Source organism: Callorhinchus milii, unplaced genomic scaffold, assembly GCF_018977255.1.
Source record: "Callorhinchus milii isolate IMCB2004 unplaced genomic scaffold, IMCB_Cmil_1.0 Scaffold16, whole genome shotgun sequence".
NCBI classification, from domain to species: domain Eukaryota; kingdom Metazoa; phylum Chordata; class Chondrichthyes; order Chimaeriformes; family Callorhinchidae; genus Callorhinchus; species Callorhinchus milii.
This window is the reverse complement of record NW_024704757.1, coordinates 9141093-9156116: the sequence shown is the minus strand read 5'-3', so window position 1 is coordinate 9156116 and position 15024 is coordinate 9141093. Positions and strand designations below refer to the sequence as shown.

General features: G+C 40.6%; 1 protein-coding gene across 1 annotated transcript; it reads left to right on the top strand.

Annotated features, from left to right (window-relative positions):
- The first annotated feature begins 2754 nt into the window (after positions 1-2754).
- kdelr2b (KDEL endoplasmic reticulum protein retention receptor 2b) lies at positions 2755-14516 on the top strand. The gene is made up of 5 exons (XM_042341132.1): positions 2755-3145; positions 9914-10014; positions 10740-10898; positions 12579-12831; positions 13534-14516. The coding sequence occupies exons 1-5, from the start codon at positions 3055-3057 to the stop codon at positions 13566-13568; spliced, it is 639 nt and encodes a 212-aa protein (XP_042197066.1). The 5' UTR covers positions 2755-3054; the 3' UTR covers positions 13569-14516.
- Positions 14517-15024: the final 508 nt, after the last annotated feature.

Sequence of the window (15024 nt, the reverse complement as noted above, 5' to 3'; positions counted from 1 at the left end):
CAAGGGAGAAGGGAGAGGGAGAGGGGTGATGGGAAAAGGGATGATTTAATCAATAAAGGTTTCCTTCCCTAGAATGCTCAGGAGTAATGGTTTAATTTCTCACAAGCCACCCACATCTATCTAACCTGCATGCATTTGTGGTGGAATATCTTCCAATGGAGAGTTTGAATGAATACCTTGCTGTGTTCTGAGCTGTATTGCCACACACCCATATAACTGTAGAATCCATATAATTTCTAAATAAAAGGATCTGAATACAACACTTGGCGAGAATAGTGGCAAACCAGATGTGTACACAGTCTCTAGCTGAGGCCTAACCAGTGTTTTATAAAGGTTCATCATAACTTCCTGACTTTTGGCCTCCTTCTGTGCAGTATGATTCTATCAGGTTTGTTAGACATGATTTGCAGTTAACAAATCCGACTCTCCTTTATTAACCCATATTTTTCTAAGTGAAAATTTATTTTGTCCCTGATTATAGTCTCTAGAAATTTCCCCACTACTGATGTTAGGCTGACTTATTGTAAACTTCAGCAAGCAAATTCCAGGCAGCAATATCCCCTAAACAGCTGTGAAGTAAATGATTAATTTTATCAGGCTGGAACACCGTGAGAAACACTTTTTTTGAAACTCTTTTTGAATTGGGTCATTGGATCTTACCTGAACAGGCAGATGGGGCCTCAGTTTAACGTTTCATGCAAAGGACGGTACCTCCGATAATCGAGCACTGCATTTGAGTATCAGCCTAGACTGAGAGCTAAAAGTCCTAAACATCAAACTTGGACCACAGCCTTCTGAATCAGAGGCGAGAGACATGAAGAATAACTACCACTTCAATATATTATGTCAGACATGATTTAATTTTCTTAAATCAGTCCTGACTGCCACTTTCAGTTTCTGTAGAGAATATTGGCTTACTTCTTAATTTTCCCTATATAATAATAAATTATAATAATCCTGCCATTTGATACAGCGCTTTTCATGTCTTCTAGACATCTCAAAACACTTCACAGAATATACTGTAAAGTGAATTGACTGTATATTTGTGAGTATATTTGTGGCAGCCAATTGTGCACAGCAGTGTCCCACAAACAGTCGTGAATTGAAGTGACCAATTTATTAGTGTTTTTTTTCTTGAGGGATTATTATCAGGAGTGTGGAGTAAGGAAACTTGCCCAAGGCTTTTCCCTGCCGGGAATCGAACCCAGGTCTCTTCACTTGAGTAGCGAGTGCTCTAACCACTGAGCTACAGGAATCCATGATGAGGGGGGGTTAAAAAAAAAAGCTTATACCTCAGTGCTTGTTACGTTAATTCATAGTCTCTTGTATGAGTAGCTTAGCAGTGTCAGGTTGGAACGGCGATCTTGCTTTACTTGTTGCTAACACTATTGACAATGAACTGTCCAGGATAGAAATCCGATCCCCTATAAATAGAACAGGATCCAACAGGTACAGAACTCACCCTTACACCATGGTCACTGGTCAATTACGTGTATCGATCTTTTTTTCAGCCAGCTTCTGAATGGTTACGTTTGCCTTTAGTCATCTTTCTTTTAAAAGGACCATTCAGGGATGCGATTACTGCATTCTAAAACCAATTTCATTCCTCTCTTAAACTGTAGTAGAGTGTTGGCTTGAGATTCCAACAGCCATAATAATCCTTGCATTTGATATTGGGGCTATATCACGTCGTTGAGACGTCCCAAAGCTCTTCCACGGAATATATTGTAAATTGAATTGACTGTCTACTTTGTGGGCGAAACACGGCAGCCAATTGCGCACAGCAGTGTCCCACAAATAGACATGGATCGAGTGACCAAATTAGTATGATTATTTTTCTTAGAGTTGATTACTCCCGGAAATACAGCAAATACCAGCCAGTGGTTTCACTCCTGGCCATGATTAATGATCCTCGCTGGAAGGTGCAAGTGTGAAGATGGGAAACCAGGATTGGGCATGGCTGTATTGCTTCTATCAATAAGCATTCGCCCACAAAACACACAGTCACACCCTTTTACAGTATATTGTGTCAAATGCTTTGAAACATCCTCCTGATGTGAAAGATGCTACACCAAACGTAAGGATTCATCAAGGATTATGATCCTTTATTAAATGTGCAGTACAAATAGGACACAAAACCTATCCTTACAAGAAACAGTCACTACACGTGATAGGAATCAATTACTGTGAAGAGCCTTTGAGATGTTTTGACGTTCCAAAGTGCTGTACGAACTCGAGTTCGTGGATTCTGTCAGTGAATATCCTGTGAAGCTGCTTTGACACGTCTCAGTGACCGTGACAAAGCTCTACATCAAATGCAAGGATTATTATTATTATCATCATCATCATCATCACTCAAGGTCATTCATCCACTGGAATAACTCGACGTCACCCCACGCACCCTCAAGTGCAATGGGCAAAGGGTCAGAGAGGCAGCAGTGGAAGAGCGAGGATGGATTGCCAAAGGTTGCGCGCTACGTGTCCCGCAATAAGTTGGGGGGGGGGGGTGTGGTGGGGTGGGTACAGCGCCTTGGGACGTCCTCCCGACGTGAAAGGCGATCCATAAATGGAATCTTCTTGTTGCTGTTGCTGTTGTTGTTGTTGTGGGTGACACACTGCGGCGAGTGGGTGTCGGCGCGGCCCTGCCCCTTTAAGGGGGCGGGGCGGGGAGGGGGCGGGGCGGGCGCTTGACGGACAGGCCTCCCTTTCCCAGGGTGCCGCGCGGCGGTTGGCCACGTCCTCCCCGGGCCACGTCGCTGCCGCCATTTTGCAGGGACCGGTGGGGAGGGAGAGAAGAGAGAGAGAGAGGGGAGAGAGAGAGAGAGAGAGCGCGCTCGCAGCCGCGGTTCTGTCGGTTGGCTCGGTCGCTCGCTCGGTTCTCAGGCGCTTTCCTTTTTTTTTCCTCCCCCCCCTTCCCTCCACCTCCTCCCCCCCCCCAATTCCCCACATCACACTCTCTGTCTGTCTCGCTTTCTTTCTTTCTTTTTTTCTTTCTTTCTCTCTCTCTCTCTCGCCCGCCCGCCCGCCCTCCCGGCCTCGCACCTTCCTCTCACCATGAACATCTTTCGGCTGAGCGGAGACCTCTCGCACTTGGTGGCCATCATCATCCTCCTGCTGAAGATATGGAAAACCAGGTCGTGCGCAGGTGAGAGGGGTCGAGGGGAGGCAGCCTTTCGGGTGGGAGAGAGAGGAGGGAGGGAGGGAGGGAGTGGGGGGTTGAATCGTCTTGAGACCCGGGTGGTGGGGGGGGGGAGAAGAAGAAGAAGAAGGATGAGGGATGAGGAGAAGGTGAGCTGGACCCCCCCACACCCCCCCCACCCCACCCCCGGGTGCATTTCAACATCAAAACACTTGCGTTTGTTTTAACGACTTTTTTTTTAAAAAAATGTGAGGGGGGAAAGGTTTATGTGTGTATATATATATATATATTTATATTTATTTAAAAAAAGGTTATCGTTGGAGGTGCGCGTAACGATCATTAATTAACCACTTGCGTTGGATAATGGCGCCCTCACGTCTTCGGCGGGACGTCTCGAAGCGCTTCTCCGGGATACGCCGGAGAGTGAATGGGGCTGCGTTTTGTGGGGAGGGGGCGGTGTGGGGTGGGGGGGGTGTGGGTGGGAGGGGGAGAGGTCGATGGCAGGAGGAAGAGGGCCTTTTTTTAAAATATATTAAAAAAAACTTTTCCTCGAAGCTCCAGAGCAGCTTCGAACCGGGACCGTCACCCGGCGGTGACGACGATAAACAAACAAATAAATCATTTTTTAAAAAAAAACACATTTTTTTTTCAAAAAAGAACTTCACGCGAAAAATGGCGAGGCCGTTTCCGACCTGCCCTGCAACCCGGTAAAAAGGTGCTGCAAGTCTCCCTCCTCCCTCCCTCTCACAAGAATTGTGTCCCTTGGGTTTTGATTTACACTTGATCCACTTTCGTGTCACATAACACACACATACATACACACCACACACATACATACACGCCACACACACACCACATACATACACACCACACACATACATACACGCCACACACACACCATACATACACACCACATACATACATACACATACCAGACACACACACACAAAAAAAAACAACTGCAGTTTTTATCCGGCGAGTTTGCAAGGATCCGTTTGGGCTTTAGTTTCTGTTGCAGGTTTTTTTTTCCGCGCGTGTGTGTTGTATGTATAAAGTGCAGACATTTCATGTCATGGAGAGGAATCAGCAGGGAGTAACGACCGATCACGTCCGGTATGATGTCCATTGATTGATTGATTGATTGAATCACTGCTTCTGATGTTGCGGTTTCATGTTCCGTCAGTGTCGGGTTTTTTTTAAATTTAAAAATGTTTTTTTTTAATCCGTTTGAAAGAATTGTCCAGGAAGACTTTAAGCCATCGGCGGTTTTCCCTGACTTGGTCTGACGTGGCAGCCGGTTGTAGGTGCAGCGAGCAGATCTTTTTTTTCTCTCTCTCTCTCTCTCACCCCGTTTGCTCGTCAGTCAGAAGAGAAAGATGTGTGAATATTGAATGGGGAGGAAAAAAAAGCTGAGTGCAGACTCTTTTCAGATCTGTGCATTTGCAGGATTTAATTACAGTGCTGTATGCACAGATATTCAGGGAGTAGAAAACCAAAGCTCCATCCATGACCATTTAAGGCCAAGTACAGTAGTGCAGTAATATTTTTCTTAATCAGCATATCTTTAAACCCATAGATTTTAAATATTGGCTGTTAAATATTGTGATATTCTCAATCTGATTTGAGACAGTGAGGGTCTTCTTCTAATGCTAATGAGATTCACCCAATGAAACCCAATTTATTCAACATTACATGAACCGGTAACTTGTCTGAAACTTTCTTGCCTTTTAGTTGTATACTTTTATAAATGTCTTCATTACGTTCCGCTCCAGGTGCCTCCCAAGCTAGGAGGAAATATTCAGCCAGGTTTCCAGATAGTGTTACTATTTTATTCCTGCTCGTGTTGCTATCCTGTCGGAATTCAAATTTGTTTGAATGCTTGGTGAGGTGGGATTGGGATGTCCTCATTGATTAAACAGGTGGTGGATGGTTCCAATTTATTTTTCTCCCTGAAGACTAGTGGTGGGCTGCTGGTCCCTGTGAAGTTGTATCTGAGCACCAAAGTCGGAAGAAAGCTGGACAGATAGTTTTGATTTGTGAATACGTATTTACCGTTCTCTAATTTGGAGTAGAGGGCATGGCTGTTTTTAGTATGTTGTCTGCAGTGTTTCCATCCCATTGCTTCTGCTCACTCTCTAAGCCTTACCTGTTTAGTCCCACTGTACTGCTGTTTCCCCACACCTTTTTATGTTTCGTTTACATGTTTGGCAAATTAAAAGCTGTTAGAGAATCTGCTTGAACATGGAATGCTCCAATAAATAACATGTTAAAAATAATTTCTTCATCTTGCTCTTTGTAGTTTTGATGATAATGCATTTTTGCCCTCTATTTACTAACTGATCATTGAAAATACATTCTTCCTATAATAAGCACCCTTCACATTAGTTGGATACCTTAAAGTGCTTCACAATATTTACTGTAAGGTATAGTGACAGTAGGGGTCTTACCTTATAAAAAAAACTCAATTTTGAACACTTTTCAGGTCTTCTCAACCTTCTCTGTTCTAGAGAAAACAGCTTAGTATTTTCTATGGCCTTGACATATTTTCTAGAGTGGGATGTCCAGAACTGGACACGTTGTGCTAACTGCAATCTGACCAATGATGTGTACAGGATTAGTATTTTTGTAAAATACCTCTTTACGTGTATTTTAAAACGTGGCATCCCATTAGCTTTTACAGATTTATCACCTTGTCTTCCCGCTATGTATTATATACACAAATTTACAGTGGTGCAGACTGTAGGCAAGGCTATAAGGTAGTACAGGGCTCAGCCTACACACGTGTGAATGATGGCGTTCCTGCACCATTTATAACTTGCATTTTATTAAAAAAAAGTTGAGGTTTCTCAGATAGGTGGTCTTGTTTGCTAGGATTGCAGTCTTTGTTGTTTGGGTATTCTGTATTTGGTTCAGCTTCTGTCTCCATCTGTATGACACTTCCAGTGAGTTGCAAAGGGATTTAAATGTGCAAATGTGAGGCTTGTTGCTATGCCAACAAATGCTCTCGGAGCTCTGACTTCCAACCAGGAAAGGTAAATACTGGAAGACAAGTGTAGTAACTCCCAGGTGCCTAAGTTGATAGATGAATTTCAACAATGCAAAGATGTCAAGTAACAATTGTGGTTTGAGCTTCGATTGCCAGGAAATTTTATTACTGGGCAGGAAATTTAGTGTGTGCGTTTTGTTCTATAGTATTTGAGTGGCTGTTTGTGATTTACTTGCAGAATGAGATTCAGTAACCTCAATGGAGTTTGCTGTATTTATATTCTTCCCTCACATGTCCCCATTTCTTGTATCACAAATGTTTTGCTGTATCGATTGCAATTGTACTCCCTGAGATCTGGCCTTGACCAAAACCCCAGAATATATTGACTAACTGCAACAGTGTGTATTTGTGTGCATAGTACATGTATGCATATTACATCATAGTAATAAACAACCTTTGAGAAGGTTCAAATTTCATTTGTCAACGAAGGAATAAACTCAAGAATTCAGCTTCCGTGCAATATACATGAATGGTGATTTCCATTGCACCAGTATGGTTACATTTCCTATAGACCCAAAGAGGTTTGTAAAGTTATTGAAGTGGAGACTGGAACGTTTTAACTTCTAAATATTGTAAGTAATTGAGAAATGCAAGATTCTTATTTGGGGAATAAAAGAATAGGTTCAGATGAACTCCTCCCAGAGGATTGTAGGTATTTAATAATTTGCTGGGGTGGCTGATAAAACAGAGTTGATTGAGCGTTAAAAAGAATTGGACAAACGCCTGCAGAGGAAGGGTATTAAAGGCTACGGGGAGAGAAAAGTTAACTGGGATTAGGAAGGATGGCTTCTTGGTTGAGAAAACATCAAAATGAAAACGAGAATTGCATGATAATACAGTACAAATTGACATTTATATAGTGCCTATCACATTGGGATAACACCCCATCCCAAGGTGCTTAGCAATCCTGGTTTGAGCTCAGACCACCTATTTGCACTTATGTGAGCAAAGGAGCTTCATTATTGCCTTATGAAAATCTTTGGGAGTATACTATTTGAACAATAGTGCTAAACACTTTAGGCTACAGAAGTAACAAAGTCTGCGTGTGATCATCGGTTTGCCTGTTTAGGGTTCAATGCTTCCATAGTAGGACGTGTAGGGAAGTGATAGATGTAATACTCATGTAATTTGAGAGCAATTAAAATGGGATTTTTTTTCTTGGGTAATGTTTTCTATTTACACTGGTTTGTGAATTTGAAATTAATTTACTGATGTTGGTCCATTATTGCAGAGCGTATTATCGCCTAGAATATTAAATAGAAGTTATCTTGATCACGCAAGAGCAAAAGAAGGAAGCAATAAAAGATGTCATATCAAAGGTATAAGTGAAGGGAGTTAAGCATAAACACCATTGAGTAATAAGATGAAACTAATTGAAAGGCATTGTTCCCTTAACTGAGCCAATGATGCCCGAGTGTGCCTAATTTCTACCATACAATACAAAGTCCCAGCGACATCAAGGTCAAATTGATGAAATGTCTGGCAATAATGCTGATTTTTGCTGCACCGTTTACTACTTAATATACAAAAGGCTGTTGAGGAAAGGAGAGAATGACAGCAAGAGCCTCAAATGGGAATGGGAAGAAAACTAAACCTCACAGCTACATCTAAATCTATTGAGGATCTCTGCAAAGGTTTAGAAATGTTAGTTGTTCTTATCTTTGTGCCTGTCCCCCAAAAAAAATTGTTCTTATAGGAACGACTCTGACAACTGTTGAGTCCAATAAAATGAGTTCCCCACCCTTTCCAGTTGTCAGTGAAATTCCTCGAATTCTGTTTGTCCATAAGCTTGATCTAAATTTGTAGAGCTATTTTTAGAATCATAGCGTTTTATTAAGAATTGGGGTTCTTTAATATTATTTTTGGTGTGTGTTCTGTTTTGTTGCCATAATGACAATCCCCCAAAGTACCAAGTAAAGTTGGAACCTCAAAAGTTTAACTTGTTACAAATGGCTTCAACATTAATTTAGGTTATTTTAATAGTGCTTTGCTGAATGGCTGTAACATAGTTCAAATATTTATTTCAGTTCTCTGGGAGTGGGATTGTTTATTAATAAAGGAACCGTGTTAAAATGTAGTCTTAAGCCTCAGTATGCATAGTTAGTGTTCTAAAACTACAGTATTATGTAAGGTGTGATCTGGGAGGGGTTTCTTCAGTTTCTCTTAACGAGTAGACAGGTTTCGAAATGTTAGTTGTTCTAAATAAAAATCAGCTTTGTAACTGACTACAGCTATTCTGTGAGCAACAACATGGTAAATGTGTAGAGAAAAATAAGAAATACTGGAAGTTTACAAGGAGCATATTGTATAAGGTAAAATCTGTTTCTTGCTTTACTTAATGTGAGGCGCTAAATTCAGTACCAGCTCAAGAAGAGAATGTCAGTATTTTCAGGACTGTTGTTATTAATAGATTACTTTGATAGTACAATCAAATTCTTACCTTTGACCCAAGAGGGCAGGGATCAGTTTCTGAACAATACTGTCCTTTGATACCTTGAGTATGTGCCACATGTTTGTATGTTTATGGTTTCAATGTGCATCTGTGGAATTCTGGCTCTGCTGGAAAATGGGTGCTGGACTTGGTTGATTTTATCCCCAGCACAAATGCACACTCTTGAAAGGCAAAAATCAGCATGTGTTTTATGTTGCTTCCTACCCCTTCCTCTACTCACCTCCCTGATCATCTCACTTAGGCTTCCTGCTCTCCACCCTATCTGCCACCGTTGTGGACAAGTTATGGGCTCCTTAACTTCTGGAATTTCCTCCTTTGACTCCACTGCCTTGCCCACAGTTGTAAGATTAATAATCCTTGTATTTTATATAACGCCCTAGCATGTCGTTCAGACGTCTCAAACAGGATATACTGTAAAGTGAATTGACTGTATTTTGCGGCAGCCAATTGCGCACAAATACTGTGTATATTTAACTTGTAAGTTTCTAAACTTGCTCACAAAGGTTATTCCTTTAATAAACTTGTAGAGATATATAGAGCTCAGATCATTCTACTTATTGAATCAGAAGATGTATCAGGCTTTTGGGTCAGTTGTTTGAGATGTACCAATTCATCGTAAGATTGCTCTTGCTTGCAGCTTATTCTTTAAAATGGGGCTTAAAAATTTTAAAGATAGCAACGCACTGAGCTGGAGAACTCATTCTGTGTATTAAAAGGGCTGCAATTTGAAGATTTTAACATCAAAACAGGTCTCAAAAACAGTTTTCAACTTCCTAGGGGTTTATTTTTCACATGCTTAAGATACAATATTGTTCTATGGGGAAACATATTTGCTAAATGAGCTTAACATTAAAGTTAACTAATTCAATACACGCTTTATCCAAGACAATAACATTTGAATCATATTATCTGCCCATAACCAACATTACACAGACCAGGTAAAGGGTGGCATGGAGTGTTAAATCTTGCAGTGCAAGATTTTTTGCAATTCTTACACATCACAGCTAAGATGTTGCTGAATGTGGAATTGCTTGCCTCAAAAACATGTCTGACTCTCTTGGTGCATGGTTTCACTTCGGATTTTTTTAGTGTAAATGTTAGGGTCCACATTCCCAACCATCCTATAAGTGAGTGAATCAGTGTTATGACTGGATTCTAATGTAGTAGCTTTATTTGCCCTTACGATAGTTTGGTTATTTCAGTTTCTATCTTTGAACATAGTTTGGAACTTTTGTTTATAGTATCTTTTCATCCTTATGTTTTTTTTCTTTGACAGGCATCTCTGGCAAGAGTCAGATCCTTTTTGCATTGGTCTTCACCACTCGATACCTGGACCTATTCACCATTTTCATCTCCCTCTATAACAGTTCCATGAAGGTGGGTATGTTGATGAAAAGCAGTTACTTGCTTTCCTCTCCCAAGTGGCTGTTAACGTGAGGACAAATCATGCGTCCATATATGCACTTTATAGCATTGAAAGTAGGCATAAGAATTCTTCTTCCTTCCCTGATCTTTCTCTAACGAGGGATCAAAAGACGATTTGTAGCACACTTGCATCTTTTCCCATTCAACTCAAAATTTGGTCTCGTTTCCTGTTGAGGATAGACCTATCTGAGCCATTGGTGAAGCTAAAACATCTCTATATAACCAGAAGGGCACTAAATCTGAATTGCAGAATAACATCCTAGAATATCTAGTCAGCTCAAGTACTAGAATAGTTGATGCACATAAATCTTCCTTGAAAGTATTCTTATCCCCGCTGTCAACTGTTGAAATTGTCGTTAACTCGTCAGGGTTCTCTGACAAACCTTTGGACAGTATGATTGTGCTGGTTCTAGATTATCTATATTGATTGTGCCTACACCATTGAATACTTGGTTATAATCCCTGTTTACCCATTCTCCGGCTCAGTTGCAGCCTTTCGCAAGTGTATGTATTTCAACTAGCATTTTTTTAGTTACGAAGAGAAAAGAGAGAGGTCACAAGCAGCAAGAGAATGATGTACTTGCAGATTATAATATAGACTAGAACTCTTGCAGTACAGTGAATCAGTTTGTGATGTTGAAATCTTGTGCTCATTTAATTCCTGTTTTTCCATATAGATTATCTACATTGGTTGTGCCTATGCTACTGTGTATTTGATCTACATGAAGTTTAAGGCCACCTATGATGGAAACCACGACACGTTCCGTGTGGAGTTTCTGGTTGTTCCTGTGGGTGGATTATCTTTCTTGGTCAACCATGACTTTTCTCCACTGGAGGTAACTATTGCTTTACATTACCTGTAATGGGTTTCTTTTAATACTGTATTTCTGAGACCTCCATTGTTTGAAGCTAATTGTAAACTCAAGGCTATTATGTACTTTTCATGTGCATTCCTATTGTCTCCATGCACTTAATCCAGTTGAGTAGATCAAGGTCATTTTTTGTGTGGAAATTACAAGACCGCATATTCTCAGATCTGGTCTGTCACTTTCTTCCTTAACTTTGAGAAATCTTTAGTTTCAAATTGGAATCTCTTTAAAATAAAGAGCTTCTTTCTGAGTTACATCACATCCTGAGTTGAACATAAATTGCCATCCCTTTATACCTGGGTCAAAGTCTTAGAATTATCTACCTAATACTGTTGGGGTTCTATCACTGTCCCAAGGTAGTTTAAAAAGAGGTCCCATCACCTTGCTAGGGCAGCTATGGAAGTGTAATAATTGCTGACATGCCAGCTTTATCCACACCCCAAGAATATATTAAAAAAATACTGCAGTCACACTGAGAAACTGAGCACTTGTCCAGTGGGAATTGCCTTCTAGGTTGCCGTGAGGTTGGTTTGAGTGAAGTGTTGGCGGTAACTGATCATTCAGCAGATGAACAGATGGGAAGAATTGAGTAAAGATTTTCTTTCAAGTTAAATTCTCTATTTCTGAATATCCGGATTCTTTAAATTGTAAAATAGTTTGTAACCACATGTATTTTGCTCAGGCAGATCTCCTTGTCAGTGTGTCACAGTGCAGACTCCTGGCAAGTCATCTATGACCATGAACATTTATGTTCTTTGGAACCTTTGAGCATTTTTCACTTGTATGCAAATGTTAAAAGTTAAGGTTATTTCATTCTGAAGTTCCTGTTGCTAAATTATTCATCTCATTGCTAAAAGTCCTGTATTTGGTTCAGCGATGCTTTCTGGAAACAATATTAAGTGATTTTATATTCTATATTTGGCAAATACCAACAAGTGTTAACTTTTCCTAATTTCTGATCTGTGGAGGTTGTGGATGCCCTTGTATTGGATGTGGACAAGGTAGTTGCCCTTGATTGGAAGATGCTCCCTGGTCTACAACTACTTGCACTTATATGGCGCCTCCACACAGGATAGCGTCTCGGATCACTTAACAGTGGCGGAGCCTGACTCCGAGCCGGTGTGTGTGGGGGGGGGAGGTGGCCGTAAGCACAGTCGAAGAGAAAGGTCTTCAAACGGGGCTTGAAAAAGGGGAAAGTGGGGGCAAAGTAGAGGGATCGAGAGAGAGTGTTCCAGAGTTTCGGGGCATAGTGGCTGAAAGCGTGACCTCCGATAGTGAGGCCGAGAGACGAGCAGGAGGCCCGTGCTGGTCGAGAGTAGGCGCCGGGTGGTGGATTGGGGAGAGACGGGGTCGGAGAGGTAGGGAGGTGCCAGAGAGTGAAGGGATTTGAACACCAACGTGAGGATCTTGAAGTCGATCCGTTCGGTGATGGGGAGCCAGTGGAGCCTGAGTCAGAACTGGTGAGATCTAGGTATGGAGATTTGGTCTGAGCAAGTGTATGGGCTTACAATAAGAGACAGCTTACAATAATGGGTCTCTGTTGGTGCTCCATTGTTATATTATACACAGCTTTGATTTTAGTAATGTTTAATGCAACTATCACTAAACAACAACGCCATGTGATCAGTGATGCCTTTTCATTTTCAGATCCTGTGGACATTCTCTATTTACTTAGAATCGGTTGCAATCCTGCCACAGCTATTCATGATTAGTAAGACTGGTGAAGCGGAGACCATCACCACTCATTACCTCTTCTTCCTTGGCCTGTACCGCGCCCTGTACCTTGTCAACTGGTTCTGGCGCTACTACTTTGAGGGTTTCTTTGATCTCATCGCTATTGTAGCTGGAGTGGTTCAGACTATTCTTTACTGCGACTTTTTCTACTTGTATGTTACAAAAGGTGAGTGGGCTTCGCAGGTTTGGTGTTGAGTATTTTGCAAGTGCAAAGTTTCAAGATCTGATGGTAAAAGTGTAGAAAAGCCCCAGGTCCGTTGCATGTTCCTCCAAATGTGGTTTATTGTTGTCCCTTCCAGCTATGTGTCAATTGACATATCAACGTTGCAGTCTTAAAGTCAGTCAACTTCGAGGAATGTGTTGTACACTTCAATTACTCGTGAACAAACTCCTCTAATTTTCACCTTCTCCTGAATCATTTGACTTTTTTCCTGCGATTGGAATACGTTTGTGAAGTATTATAAGTGGTGCCTTCCAATCATGTAAAATACAGCACTTGCACACAGCGCTCAGGAAATGACCTCACTAGTAACTCACTAGCATGAGGTGCCTTGTGTAAAGGCTTCAGGTTAGCAAATGTTCACTGGAAACCCTATGGAGGGCAGGGATTTTATAACATGGGTGCTCTATAGTATAGGTACTTGGAGAGCAAGCGAAAATTGAAAAAACACACTTATTGAGCTAAATTACTTAATATTTAATGATGCAAAATTTCTATAATGTTACAATAATTAAAGTAATTATCCTCACTGCGTAGATATGTTCTCAGTGGGGTGAAATATAACAACCACACTCTAGTATGAGTTGTCTGTAAATAGAATTGGTTTTAGAATTTTTGACCTATGCTATTTTTCCTTTTGTTTCCTAGTTCTCAAAGGAAAGAAGCTGAGTTTACCAGCTTAAGTGCCAAAGATCACCTGAACTTGTGTCCTTGGTCATCTCTAGACAGAGGAAGCATTACCACAGCAACAGAAAACTTACCAAGAGTGTAAGATGCCTGAGACAGAGAGCAAGGGATTACACTTAAGAATTGCATTTTAAATTTAATGTCAACAGCTCTTCTGTAGTATACAATGGATCACACCCATCAGTTTTCTGTTTTCTGCATCTTGTCTTACCTTTTTATTACAATGTAAAAATATATTTTCTACAAAGAAATATATGCTAAAAGGATGAATTACTTGCACCAGTTTACAAAAACACACTGTGGAAGCTTAGATTGGAATAGCTGAATGTGTTTCTGTTAAACTGTTGACCAGGAATAAGATTATTTTGGACAAAATTATTATCCCAATTAATTTGCAGCATGGTACCTGGCAGACAAAATTGTTGTCAGTAATGTGTTTTTTTTAAGTCCACTTTACTGTATTTATTTGAATTTTCCAAATTGAAACCATGATTTTTTTTCCCTATTTTGAAACACTACGTATGTATGTCTCTGAGGCTGATGTAATGAAATATGCCATGTCATTTCCACCGACAGGTTTCCTTTATTCAGGCAGTGGTCAAACCACCTTCAGATAGAATCCATCTGTTCTACCTTTAAGGACAAATGTTCATAAATGAGCATAGAAAAAGAGGAGTAAACATCACAGAAACCTACCTATGTTAGATGTGCATATTACTAACTGAAAAGTGGATTGCAAAGTGTCATGTATTCAAGGGGGACCATATGACTTGATCTCAGATTTTTTTATTGAACAAATAAATCACTTTCAGAATCGTTGGCCTCAGCTACCACTCTTCATATCCTTTTGAAACATTAGGAGGTTTATCTTGTAGGTTTTTTTTACTGAGCTGTTGCATGATTATCTTGTGATACTGCCCCCAAATAAACATTTTATGGAAAAATCTTGCTGCTTGTCGTGTTCTAATCAAGGAACCTGCATAGGAACACTGGCATCTACAGGACCTGAGGACACTGCTCTAGTCTTTATGGACTATCCCAACTTTTAAGGAAAAGTACCATAGGATATTCTTAACCTTCAATTAGGACTCACTGCTTTTACTTAAAATATATTCAACTTGCATTTTTCTTCAAAGGAAGTGAACGGATGGTGTGCTTAGTGAGAGGTTCTTTTTCCTTACTCCCTCTCGTTAAATTATTTTGCTTCCTTCACTTCCTTGTGGTTTGGTTGAGCAGAACAAGACCCATCCCTTGGATCATGAAGGGTTAGGGTAGGTGAGTGGCTTTGCTATTTATAGTGCGACGCAATGGTCTGCTGGAATTGCTGAGCAAACCAGAAACAATGTATAAAAGTTGAATCAAAGTATCAATTTTCTACCTCCCTGAAATTGGGTAAATTCTGTTACTCAAAATTCCTGTTTATAAAGTCTTCTGGTGTTTGATACAGGAGTC